This window comes from Taudactylus pleione, unplaced genomic scaffold (assembly GCF_031769625.1).
Source record: "Taudactylus pleione unplaced genomic scaffold, aTauple2 ptg001720l, whole genome shotgun sequence".
NCBI classification, from domain to species: Eukaryota; Metazoa; Chordata; class Amphibia; order Anura; family Myobatrachidae; genus Taudactylus; species Taudactylus pleione.
The window spans coordinates 342562-356933 of record NW_028286117.1 but is presented as its reverse complement, the minus strand read 5'-3'; the positions used below and the strand labels follow the sequence as shown (position 1 = coordinate 356933).

The following is a 14372-nucleotide window of genomic DNA, read 5'->3' as shown; positions in this document are numbered from 1 at the left end:
TGCTGTCACCCTGTGCGCTGGGCTGCAGCAGCCTCTCTCCCCAAACCAGCAGTCCCGCTGCTGTCACCCTGTGCGCTGGGCTGCAGCAGCCTCTCTCCCCAAACCAGCAGACACTCTGCTGTCACCCTGTGTGCTGGGCTGCAGCAGCCTCTCTCCTCAAACCAGCAGACACGCTGCTGTCACCCTGTGTGCTGGGCTGCAGCAGCCTCTCTCCCCAAACCAGCAGATACGCTGCTGTCAACCTGTGTGCTGGGCTGCAGCAGTCTCTCTCCCCAAACCAGCAGACACGCTGCTGTCACCCTGTGCGCTGGGCTGCAGCAGCCTCTCTCCCCAAACCAGCAGTCCCGCTGCTGTCACCCTGTGCACTGGGCTGCAGCAGCCTCTCTCCCCAAACCAGCAGACACGCTGCTGTCACCCTGTGTGCTGGGCTGCAGCAGCCTCTCTCCCCAAACCAGCAGACACGCTGCTGTCACACTGTGCGCTGGGCTGCAGCAGCCTCTCTCCCCAAACCAGCAGACACGCTGCTGTCACACTGTGTGCTGGGCTGCTGAAGTCTCTCTCCCCAAACCAGCAGACACGCTGCTGTCAACCTGTGTGCTGGGCTGCAGCAGTCTCTCTCCCCAAACCAGCAGACACGCTGCTGTCACACTGTGCGCTGGGCTGCAGCAGCCTCTCTCCCCAAACCAGCAGACACGCTGCTGTCAACCTGTGTGCTGGGCTGCAGCAGCAGGCAATTCTCTCTACCCCAGTGTTATATGCTGGCGCTCCCCTGGGTGGCACGCGTGGCCGCGAAGATTTAATTTTTATTTAGATTTTGTAAGAAGGGATCTGGCCAAGCATCCCCGGTTTTGTTACATCCGGGCAGTGTGATCTCATGCTGTAATGCATTCGTGGGCGCTAAAACCTTGGCCAGATCGCAGTGCAATCGCAATCATTGATAAATGGGCCCCTTGGTGAAGTCAGCATGTGGGACGCAATGCCTACAGCACTTTATAGCTCCCCGGTGGCTTTACATGCGCTTGTGTAGTTTGTTCCTTACTGATGTCTCCAGTCTTTGTGCTCTATGGTGATCGGGAGCTGGGAAAGGCCAGATACCATTGGTAGGGAGTTTCACTGGACACAGCACTGGTTTAGCTCCAATGCATTTCATCAGATTGTTGAGAAAGTACACGTTGTATCCAGCTTTTGTTGTAATTGCTACAATTGCGGATATATAGTACCAGCCAATCAGCTCCTAACTGCCATGTCACAGACTGTGTTTAAAAAATGATAGTTAGAAGCTGGTTGGCTGGTACCTTATTTACATTCACTTTTTCCTCCATCCAAGGCTTAGTAAATAGACCTCAATGTTTTACAATATAATTTTGCTTATTTTGTTTAAAACCTTGATTTTTAATGACTTTTATTTCATCTTAAGGTTCGTGAACAGATTCACAGCCGCAAACCGCTGGAGATTCCTGTTTGTGAAGATCAGTGACACAGCACACCTCTAGGGACAATATGCAAAGGGATATAGTTAACTATTAATCTGTCTTGTACATTTCAGGCCTCAGTCTTTCTATAGCAACACAAGCTGTGCAAGGGCATGGAGTACAGAGGATATATATAGCTGATTCAATACACCGATATTGGAGATAGAGTCTGTATCGCTGCACTATGGGGGATTACCACGTCACGACGCTGATTATATTATTTATTGTACAGATCCAGAGCCAGAAGATACTATCAGACACGAAGAAATGTGGAGACACGTACTGTGAAAGTAAGTGACCGACCTACCTCTGATGTATCCACCAAACGGTTCAGTTCAAGTAACTGATTCTCATTTCAGTTCTCAACATTTTTTTAAATTTTTTATTTTTCCGTATTATATACGAATTTTACTGTCAGGCTTACAACAAAAACATATTATTTTCCCCCTTTAGATAAAACAAACAGCGAGAAATACACATTGCATTCGTTTGGAAGTGGTTATAGAAGAAGGGGTTCATTTTTCTATAAAAAAAAATATAAACTGTGAATTAAACGTTAACAGATCAAGGAAACGCTGCAATTATTTAGACATAGAGGTTTATTTTTCTTTTCTTTTTCGTGAGTCTTAAAATCTAGTTTAGAATGGAATTAACACATGAAGGAACAAAGTTCATAGGCCTTGTGTACAGCTAGTTTCAGATAATACAAAGCAGGATAAAGAGAATATTCAATAATCCATGCCTTATTAGGCTCCTATCAGGAAAGGCGCCCAGGGAATAGTCACTTACTGACCGGCTGGATTGTTACGTTTTCTGTACATACTGTATGTTCAGCTATTGTTCTCTTGTATATAAGGAAAGTGTGATTCTTAGGGAGACTTTTCCTTTCGCGTCATCTAATATATTTGTTTATATTGGTTCTCCTCGACTTCTTTCTTACTTTTCTACTTACTGGTTTCTCTCCTCATTTCTATATCATATTTGAAATATTGTACTGATAAGTTTTGTTTGCATTGCTCTATGTCTGTCCATGCTCTCCGGGCTATACCTCCCCCCGAGCCCCAAGTGCACAGGATGTGCTGTTTCTATCGCCCACCTTCTGCGGCCTGTTGATCAGTTGCAGTTCCTTCACTACCCCCTATCCGTTACTAATAACCTCCCCTCTACCCTTTTCACTCTGCTGTTACCCCCCAGTTGGCTGTGGATGTCTTCCATGTTTGCTATTATGTGTTATGAGCCTCATCTGTTATTATCCCGATGTCCCTTAAACTAATTTCTCTTAATGTTAACGGCTTAAATTCTCCCCATAAGCGCACTATGGCCCTTCAGTACCTGACGCGTCAGCGCATACACATAGCTTTGCTTCAAGAGACTCATTTTTTGAAAACCCATCCACAGTTAACAAATAAAACTTTTCCGCACGCCTATTATGCGTCTACTGACCATAAATCTAAAGGGGTTTCCATCCTCATTCATCAGGCCTCCCCGTTCATTGTTGAAACCTCACACATAGACCCCCGGGGTCGTTATCTTTTCCTTGATGGTTCTATTGGTAGCGTGCCCGTGACGATTGCCAATATTTATGCTCCCAATGCCTCCCAGGGTACCTTTCTCTCCATGGTCTTCTCTAGGCTCTTTAAAATAGTGAGAGGCAGAGTAATAATTGGTGGAGATTTTAACGTGATCCTCTCCTCAAATATGGATCGAACAGGCCCCTCTGGCTCCTCTTCTACTCAACTTAGGGAATCCAATAAATTAACCTCACTCCTTAAATTATACAACCTGTATGACTCTTGGAGGGTCCTGTATCCGTCAGCTCGCGAATATTCGCATTACTCCCACTCGCATAAGGTTTTCTCGCGAATAGATCTCTTTCTGGTGGACCATACTACAACTCCCATTTTACATAGTTCAGAGATCTCCCCGGTTTCCTGGTCTGATCACTCAGCAGTGTTATTGGACCTAGAGTTCCCTTCCATTTGCCCCCATAGGTTTAAGTGGAGACTGGACGACTTCCTTCTCTTACGCCCAGATGTTCGTACTCAAATCCTTCAGGCAATCACTGATTTTAATCAACACAATGACCCTGACCATACTTCACATGCGATTAATTGGGAAGCTCTAAAAGCTTTGCTCCGGGGCCATTTCCTTCAAATTTCTTCCACCCGTAGAAAAATAGAAAGAAAGGAAATCTGCAATCTGGAGGCTAAAATCTCAGTCTTAACTGAGAAGTGCCAGAGGTTTCCTAAAGATAAATTCTTTCGCCAACTTCGCTCAAGTAGAGCCCAACTGAACCAACTTCTCTCGTCAAAGGCGTCCCGTACTCTCAAATGGCTGCAACAAAGATTCTACGAGCGTGGAGATAAGGCAGATAGAATCTTAGCGCGTAAGCTCCAAACTAAGCGCACCAAAAATAGGATCCTGAAAAATTCTAGACCCTACTGGTTCCCCTCAATATGATGCCAAATCTATTGCTAATATCTTTAGGGACTTTTACTCTTCGCTTTATTCTCTTCAAAATCGTGAGCTCTCCCCCTCCTCTCTTTCTGCTGCCACTTCTACATATCTTACCTCATGTAGATTGCCTTGCTTATCTGCGTCACAGGTATCTGCCCTCAATGAAGACTTCACATATGAAAAACTGGAGCTGGTGGTGAAGTCCATGAAGTCCTCTTCTGCCCCTGGCCCAGATGGATTTACTGCAGCTTTGTACAAGAGATTCCTTCCCTCCCTCTCTCCTCTGCTGTTGAACCTTTATAACTCTGTTCTGTCGGGTCAGATGTTTGATGAGGCCATCACCAGGGCTGAGATAGTGGTTATTCATAAGGAAGGTAGAGACCCCGACTCGTGCACTAGCTACAGACCAATATCCCTTCTTAATGTTGATCTTAAAATCTTTGCTAAGCTCCTGGCTTCTCGCCTCGCCCATGTTATTCCCTCCTTGGTCCACCGTGATCAGGTGGGGTCTATCCCCGGCCGGCAGGCCTTTGACAACACCCGGAAGGTCATTGACCTCATTAATTTTGCTAACACGAGGTCGCTCTCTGCCCTGGTGGTGGCCTTAGTTGCTGAGAAGGCCTTTGACAGGGTTGATTGGACCTTCTTGAAATCCACTCTTCATGCTTTTGGTTTCAGAGGGAATTTTATAAATGGTGTCGCCTCTCTATATTTTAACCCATCTGCTTTGGTCCTTGGCAATGGTTTTGCTTCTTCTCCCTTCAGTATCTTAAATGGCACCCATCAGGGTTGTCCTCTGTCGCCGCTCCTCTTTGCCCTGATCATGGAGCCCCTAGCAGCAAGCATTCGCAACAATACGATGATCACGGGCATTTCAGTTGATCAGTCTCACCATAAAGTGGCTCTCTATGCGGACGATGTCCTTCTCACCTTGACCCACCCCATCTCTTCTCTCCCTGCGGTCTTTGAAGAAATCCAATCCTACGGTCGCCTGTCAAATTTTAAAATAAATCAGGATAAAACGGAAGTCTTACCTATACTCTTGGACCCCACAACTATCTCTCGTTTGCGTAGCTCCTATTCCTTTCGATGGTGTTCCCGATCTATAAAATATCTCGGTGTCCACCTCACCAACACTTACGATAAATTATTTGCTGCCAACTTCCCTCCACTCTTAGAGAGGATTCGTCGAGATCTGAACACCTGGGGAGCTCATTTTATTTCTTGGACTGGACGAGTTAACGCCATCAAACTGAATGTGCTTCCAAGATTTCTGTACCTGTTTCAGACGCTCCCAGTCAGAGTCCCCTCGATCTTTTTAGCTACCTTGCAGCGGATGGTCTCCAGGTTTGTCTGGTCAGGCCGTAAACCTAGAGTCCGCTTTCGTATTTTATGTTACCGTGGTAGAGAGGGGGGTTTGGGGCTACCAAACTTCCACAAATACTATTTAGCTGTCCACTTAACCCAGGCTGTTCTTGCACATGCTCCGTCCTGCACTAGGGGTTGGGTGGACTTAGAAGCTCAGCTACTTACCCTTCATTCCCCTTACTCTCTCTTTTGAATGGATCACAAGTTTAGACCGCCCTCCCTTTCTATTCCTCCAACCCTTTGCTTCTCTCTGTCTATTTGGGACTACTGCAATAGGGCATTTGCCTTGACTCAGAATCACCCCGCTATGACTCCACTATGGAATAATGGGGATTTTGTACCTGGATTGGATCCTAAATCTTTCTCCCCTTGGACGGCAAAGGATATTAAATTCTTGAGAGATATTGCTCCTGTTTGCCCGTTTCCTGAGTTCTCCAATCTGCAAGATAGGTTAGGAATACCTACAAGATACTTCTTTCAATATCTCCAATTGCGTCATCTTTTTACCACGGTAATTGGCTCAGGGTCTCATCCATCCTATTCTCTTTTGGAGTCCCTCTGCTTACTCCGTTCCGGCTCTAAAGGGCTTATTTCCACTTTCTATAACCTTCTCCTAGGTCAAAACCGGCCCTTAAAGGAGCCGCACGAACTGGCCTGGGAAAGAGACATGGGCATCCCTTTGGATCCTAAAGAATGGATTAAAATTCGCGAGCTGACGGCGAAGTCTTCCATTTGTGTCAGAATCAAGGAAAACGCATATAAGAGAATGTACAGGTGGTATCTGGTCCCTACACGAATTCGGGCCATTTTCCCTCAGTCCTCAGATAGGTGCTGGAGGGACTGTGGAGGTGAGGGGTCTCTGGCTCACATTTGGTGGCATTGCCCTAAAATTAAAGGCTATTGGGAGAAAGTACATAGGTTGATTCTACAGGTCATGAGTATCTCCATTCCCCCGTGCTTATCCTTTTCCCTTCTCCCGCGTCCTATCAATAGCTGTGATAAACTCACCCAATCTCTTATTAGACATTCTCAATGCTGCTAATTGTGCGATTGCATCTTCTTGGAAAAAACTGAACCCTCCGTCCTTAGCTGCCCTGCAGGGCTTGATTTGGCATACATATAACCTAGAATATATCACTTGCCAAATTCATGAAAATGTTGCTAAGTTTTCGGAGACGTGGGCTCCTTGGTTAGCCTATCAGGAGACGCATACTTAGCTTAGAATGACCTCTTGGAAGGGACTCCACATGCCAACTCTTCCCCTCCTGCCACTTTCCTTCCCTATTTTTCCTTACTTCCTTGCTTTCCCCCATCTTTGTTCCCCTCTGTCTCTCTCCTTCTTCTCTTTTCTGATAGTGATATCTCTTACCACATTTAAAAACATTAGGGGTTTGTTCGATTTATAATTGCTTGTGAAGCTTGACTGTGTTCGTGTTATCTCTCATATGGCTTGGAATATTATGCCTTTTGTGTCTTTTGACCCATCTAGGCCATTTTTTCTTTCTTTCTATGCAATTGTATTTTGTTTATTGTACCCTCAAAAATCCAATAAACTCTTTTTCAAAAAAAAAGAAAAGAAAAGTGTGATTCTTATATTTTTATACAGTGTAAAACAAAATGATTGAGATCATGTATATCGGGCCTGATTCAGCAAGGAAGGCAGTTGCTAATACGCACGCAATTGTCCGATAGTTGCGTACTGCTCATGCGTGAACTAGCTACTGCGATCGCAGTCACTACGCAGACCCATCACAGAGTGACTGACAGGAAGTGCCGTTTGTGGGTGGTAATGGGGGGGAGGGGTCAGGTGTGTATTGGTGCAGTGTAAAGGAACCTCCTGTTCCCCCAACTTGCCGCACATTGGGGCAGATGTATGAACCTCTGGAAAGTGATAAAATGCAGAGTGACAAAGGACCAACCAATCAGCTCGTAACGGTGTCATGTTACAGGCTGTGTTTGACTGCTGCCCAGGCCTCTGATGGATGCACATCCAGCTGGGTAGCCAGGAGTCATTAGTCCTTTGCACAGAAAACAGACATTGTAGCCCATGGGAATCCATAGTAAATATGCCAAAAAGGCATAACTTAGAAAAACTAGTATCCTGAGATGATTCATTGGACCTAAGCGCAGCAGTGCCAGTGCCGTTGCAGGGTCGTGCATAAAGCAGCCACTGCGGTGCCATATGCAGCTTAGGCTTTCACTGCTGAGGTTAGCAATTTCTAAGTAAGGTCAGACCTTGTGCAAGTGTGCGTGAGGCTGCGATGGTACTCGATGTTACCGATGGTTTTGCAGTCTTACGGATGTATGTAAGGTAAAGGGGGCGTCCTTATGTTAGGCTGCAGCCTGGGATCGGCCGTTACTCACGTCTGTGATGGTGTCTTCAGGCTCCTAAGCGTCCGGACGTCAGAAACAAGTGATGGCTGAGTATTCTGCCCAGGGACTGCTAGAGCTTTCATGTGTGCATTCTGGTTGCTGCAGGTGCAGTCCTGGGCGCCGCCATGTTGGTTCATGTAATCGATCAGCATCCTCCAATGGTAGTTCTGCGGTCAGTCAGCTGATGTCTCTGGCCAATGACCAGCTACTAAGTGGTATTTTAGGACACTTTCTGCAGCAGGAAGTTGCCTGTATAACTTCGCTCCTATAGTGGTTTCTATGTCTCAGACTCCACAGTGATCCTTTACAGTGAACCCTCCTTGTGACTACCACCGTTGTTCAGCTATTCATACCAAGTGCTGACTACCATCAATTCCCAGTGTTTCATACCAAGTGCTGACTACCATCAATTCCCAGTGTTTCATACCAAGTGCTGACTACCATCAATTCCCAGTGTTTCATACCAAGTGCTGACTACCATCAATTCTCAGTGTTTCATACCAAGTGCTGACTACCATCAATTCCCAGTGTTTCATACCAAGTGCTGACTACCATCAATTCTCAGTGTTTCATACCAAGTGCTGACTACCATCAATTCCCAGTGTTTCATACCAAGTGCTGACTACCATCAATTCTCAGTGTTTCATTCCAAGTGCTGACTACCATCAATTCTCAGTGTTTCATACCAAGTGCTGACTACCATCAATTCTCAGTGTTTCATACCAAGTGCTGACTACCATCAATTCCCAGTGTTTCATACCAAGTGCTGACTACCATCAATTCCCAGTGTTTCATACCAAGTGCTGACTACCATCAATTCTCAGTGTTTCATACCAAGTGCTGACTACCATCAATTAGTGTTTCATACCAAGTGCTGACTACCATCAATTCTCAGTGTTTCATACCAAGTGCTGACTACCATCAATTCCCAGTGTTTCATACCAAGTGCTGACTACCATCGATTCTCAGTGTTTCATACCAAGTGCTGACTACCATCAATTCCCAGTGTTTCATACCAAGTGCTGACTACCATCAATTCTCAGTGTTTCATACCAAGTGCTGACTACCATCAATTCTCAGTGTTTCATACCAAGTGCTGACTACCATCAATTCTCAGTGTTTCATTCCAAGTGCTGACTACCATCAATTCTCAGTGTTTCATACCAAGTGCTGACTACCATCAATTCTCAGTGTTTCATACCAAGTGCTGACTACCATCAATTCTCAGTGTTTCATACCAAGTGCTGACTACCATCAATTCTCAGTGTTTCATACCAAGTGCTGACTACCATCAATTCTCAGTGTTTCATACCAAGTGCTGACTACCACCGTTGTTCAGTGTTTCATTCCAAGTGCTGGCTACCATCAATTCTCAGTGTTTCATTCCAAGTGCTGACTACCATCAATTCTCAGTGTTTCATACCAAGTGCTGACTACCACCGCTGTTCAGTGTTTCATACCAAGTGCTGACTACCATCAATTCTCAGTGTTTCATTCCAAGTGCTGACTACCATCAATTCTCAGTGTTTCAGTCCAAGTGCTGGCTACCATCAATTCTCAGTGTTTCATACCAAGTGCTGGCTACCACCGCTGTTCAGTGTTTCATACCAAGTGCTGACTACCATCAATTCTCAGTGTTTCATACCAAGTGCTGACTACCATCAATTCCCAGTATTTCATACCAAGTGCTGACTACCATCGATTCTCAGTGTTTCATACCAAGTGCTGACTACCATCAATTCCCAGTGTTTCATACTAAGTGCTGACTACCATCGATTCTCAGTGTTTCATACCAAGTGCTGACTACCATCAATTCTCAGTGTTTCATTCCAAGTGCTGACTACCATCGATTCCCAGTGTTTCATATCAAGTGCTGGCTACCTTCTCCACTCAGCATCTCCTACCAACTATCAATTACCATCGATTCTCAGTGTCTCATTCCAAGTGCTGCTACCATCGATTCTCATACAAAGTGCTGGCTACCATTGCCACTCAGCATCTCATACCAACCATCAATTACCATAGTCACTCAGCGTCTCATACCAACTATCGATTACCATAGTCACTCAGCGTCTCATACCAAGTCCTCATTACCATCGCTATTCAGCATCGCATACCAGGTGCTGATTACCAGTGCAAATCACGGGATGCAATCGGGAAACCGGCTGATGTGACCCCGACAGCCGGCTTCCCGACTGCTTTATCCCGGCGTGGGTTAAATGACAGGCGTCTATATCTAAACGCCAGTCATTTTCCCGATGCCGGCAGACAGGTGTCTGGCATCCCGATCGTAGAGATGCCGGGCGCCGCGAGCGGACAGCTGCGCGGGGGAGGGTTAGGTCTAGGGCACCCGAGGGGGACTTAGGGTTAGGCAGCAGGGAAGGGGGGGGTTAGGCACTTAGAGGGGGCATTAGGGTTAGGCACTTGGGGGGGAGGGGAGGTTAGGGTTAGGCACCCCTATGGAGGGTTAGGGTTAGCGGGTTAGGTTAGGTTCGTTTTTACTTACCTTAGGACGTTCGGGATTTCCAGCGTGGTCGGGCTGCTGCTGCCAGGATCTGTTCTGCTGTCTGGCCGCCGCTGACGGGAATCAAACCGCCAGCCATGCAGCCGGCGGTATTTAATACCGATTCCCAAATCACATATCAGTCTTTGGAGCATCATCCTTGCTCATCAGTATATAGTCCTCCCATTACTATCTCTGTGTTTTATTATTATTATCCTTTATTTATATGGCGCCATAAAGGATCCGCTGCGCCTTACACAGTACATAAATGAGCACACAAGAAAACCAGTTAATAGTAATATAAAACAATGTAGGACAAGGACAAGGTTATACACATAGCTGCATAACACAAGCAGCAGGACCTGAGCAACCAGGTGTTAGGTGTCATTGTGGGGAGTTAGGAGTAAAAGATACTATAAGTAGGGGGAGGAGAAGCACGTGAGGGACGAGGGCTCTGCTCCCGAGAGCTTACATTCTAAAGGGGAAGGGCAGACAGACAGGGGCGACACAGATGGGGTAGATAGTGAGGAAGGAGCATGGAGCAGGGGGTTAGGATATGTGCTTTGGAATGTGAGGGGCAGACAGACAGGGGTGACACAGAGGGGGTAGATAGTGAGGAAGGAGCATGGAGCAGGGGGTTAGGATATGTGCTGTGGAATGTGAGGGGCAGACAGACAGGGGTGACACAGATGGGGTAGATAGTGAGGAAAGAGCATGGAGCAGGGGGTTAGGATACAAGAAGCGGAATGTGTGTGTATAAGATGACCTGGTGTTATGTCAGAATTAAGTCCTTCATTCATCTATCTCTATGACAGAAAATAGATTGTTTGTGTTATTTACATGAGAGATGTACAAAGTAAAAAAGTTGCACTTTACGTTTTGTCTGTTACATTTTAGTATCTAAATACATCCAGCTAAAAATGCAGCTATTATAGGACTGTCCTGCCATCCTAATAGTGAATACCTTTAGTCCCAGCTGCTGGGTGCTATGCCATGCTCCTGAGAGTGGGTGCTTCTCCAGGTACCTGTCTCAGGGGCCGCGACATGTTCACTTGGTGCAGCGAAACCCACATCCTGCTTGGGGGGGTCAGTGGTGAATGCCATCGAGTGGACTAGACTCCTCGCCCTGGGGTAGATCTCGCCAACACCTGGGACGTATGAAGGGGATGTATATATATTGCCTTCCCGTTTCCACACACCCGCTACCCTTAGCCTACCGACCCAAGTTCCAGTAGTTGTAGCCTATATACATCCGGGCGTGACAGTCCTTATGTTTGGCTGCGACGATATTGCGATTGCAATCATTAACATATCTTTGCAGTGAGACTGCGTGCATAATTGCTATTACGATCGCAATATCAATACTTACTGAATCAGGTCCTGAGTTGCTTACTGTATATAATAATATTATGCCACTATTTGGTTATTGTGACCTGTGAATCATTTGTCTTTAAGGTATGATGATGAGAGTCTCAGCAAAGCAGGATTACACTGGGCCAGACTGCAGATTTTTAAGCTTCAAAACAGGAGAGGAAATCAATGTCTATTATAAGCTTACCGGAGAGAGGGAAGACCTGTGGCAAGGCAGCGTAAGTATAATAGCGTTATATCCCTGAGAACAGAAAGTAACGCGTGAGCCCATAAAATGACAGTTTGATGGCAGACCTCTGCTGTAATAAGGAAAGAAAAATCACCAGGAAAATGGCCGTCGCACCATTTTCCCGGAGACCTACGCTTGCGCAATAAACTCTTGCACAGTGCCATAGACTACTCAACTCCCCCAAGAGTAGAAGGTATTAACTGCAAGCATGGAAGAAAAGTAAACTCTGTGGAGGGGGGCACTATTATGTATAATAAAACTTAACTTTTAAAAATAAATATGTAGAAAAATAGAGCAACCCTAATATACGAAAAAGACAAGAAGACATAAAACATGAAAATCGTAAGACATCTCATAGAACATATGGATGTATGTCCTATTACATTTCAGATGCCCTGATCCTGCACAGAGTGCCCCTGATTCAGAGGTGCCTGTAATGTCGATGACGCATGCAAGCGGCTGATGTTTTCAGTCTGTGTATGCGCCCGAGTCCATTGTGCATCCATCCTGATGGTTACCGCGTTATGATGCAGATAGAAAATGCACGCAGATATATGTGATTTCAGTAGCTGTTTGATGGAGGTAAGGAATTTCTGGCCAAAAACGGGCATGTTGGCTGCATCCAAAGACGCAGTGGCACTGACCCTGGCGGCCAAGTTCAGACAGAGATATTGCACCTGCCATAGGGTACGCGCAATCTCTGATGGTGCGACTAGTGGTGCGTCTTAATACGCACAGTTGCAGATTAGCGCAGCAGCTGGTGGGCGTCTCAGCATTAAGCCTATTGGCTGAGGCATTTGCATAAAGATGCAGTCACAGCTGCAATACTGTGCCCCTCTGAATCAGGCCCAGGGTATAGATACAATGGTGAATTGTGATTACATAGAAGAAAAACAAATAAATTATATACATATAAAGATTTCACATACCGCGGCCCACATGGAAAATAAATAGACAAATGTCAATGTGTAATTTTTGTGCATATACAATCTTTCATATTTTGTTTGTACCGATACCATCTCCAAAGTCACATATATGTGCATAGGTGAGTAATAGTGGAATAGACTTGCTTCAGATGTGCTAGGTGTCTGCTTTCCACCGTGTGTCATGTGACAGTGAACTGAGGATGAGAGCAACAATTTGCACAGAATCAGACAAGTTTTAAAACTGTAGACTGCATCTGCTGTCAGCCAGGTTAATGGTAATCCTAATTCTAAGAGTGGACTCAGAGCTGTTTCTAGACAATCTAGCTCCCCGTGCAAACAGTCAAAATGTGCACCCCCCTCCCACCACCCCCAATGAAATCTACAAGATCTATAATATTCTTCCAAGCGCCAAAGATGTGCATGCAAAAATAGCAGGTGTGACCATACAGCAAGGGGCGTGGCTTTGCTGGAAATCCGGCTCTGCCTCCAGCCAGCCTCCAGTGTCCCTCCACCAGCCCCCAGTGTACCGCCAGCAAGCCTCCAGTAATTATTATAAAATTATATAAACTGTAGTAATGACATCCCAGTATAACCAGTAGTAATAATATCCCATTATAACCAGCAATAGCGAGACCCCTGTACAAGGAGCAGCAGGAACTTACCTCTGCCTTCTGCTTGCCGTCTCCCAGCAGGTGGTACCAGTGGGGGAGCCAGTCCACGTTCTGCAGAAGTTTGGCCCCTGGGACACAGTTCAGCTCTGGCTGTGGGAGCTGCGCCGGGGTCTCCGGGCTGTTCCTGTGACGGGTGAGCACTGCCCCACAGTCCTCCAGCAGGTGCCGGCCCATCCCAGGCTCCATATATAGCGGACAGGGGGGGTAAGTGGCAGTCATAGGCAGGAAGTTCTCAGGCAGGCACAATCCTCTGCTCTCAGAGAGAGCTTGCGTGTGGCGTGATGTTGTCACATCTGATGACAGATTACATCACACTGCATCATTAAATTGTTAGGGGTCTATTCACTAAGCCTTGGAGAGAGAGAAAATAGAGAAAGATAAGTCCCAGCCGCTCAGCTCCTGTCAGTTTACAGGCTGTGTTTGAAAAATGACAGTTAGGAGCTGATTGGCTGAGACTTATCTTTCTCCATTTTATCTCTCTACAAGGCTTACTGAATAGACCCAATAAACCCTAAAATGGGTAATAATACAGTACATGCTCCTTGTAAATGAGGACCAGGGGAAACTGTACGTTTGCTATGTACATTGGTCTCCAATCTGAGAATAATTCACAGGATGGGCAGCTACTCCAGAAGGACTGTAACACGGGGGAGTCAATAAAGTTGTATGTCTACCAGAGTCATAAGAATGACCAGAGCCCTGTGACCTAGGGTTGAAAATGATCCAGATCTTATTGTGAGAAGCACAAGAGGTGTGACCAGTACTGTGTGGGTGTGACCAGTGCTGTGTGGGTGTGGCCAGTGCTGTGTGGGTGTGACCAGTGCTGTGTGGTGTGACCAGTGCTGTGTGGGAGTGACCAGTGCTGTGTGGGTGTGGCCAGTGCTGTGTGGGTGTGACCAGTGCAGTGTGGGTGTGGCCAGTGCTGTGTGGGTGTGGCCAGTGCTGTGTGGGTGTGACCAGTGCAGTGTGGGTGTGGCCAGTGCTGTGTGGGTGTGACCAGTG

The 14372-nt window shown here is 46.2% G+C and overlaps 1 protein-coding gene across 1 annotated transcript in view; it reads left to right on the top strand.

Annotated features, from left to right (window-relative positions):
• Positions 1-1656: 1656 nt before the first annotated feature.
• MIA2 (MIA SH3 domain ER export factor 2) overlaps positions 1657-14372 on the top strand; it is a 143721-nt gene continuing 131005 nt past the window's right edge. Inside the window, exons 1-2 of the mRNA XM_088464616.1 lie at positions 1657-1762; positions 11629-11762. Of these exons, the coding sequence (XP_088320742.1) occupies positions 1657-1762; positions 11629-11762 (240 nt within the window). The remainder of the gene's footprint in view (positions 1763-11628; positions 11763-14372) is intronic.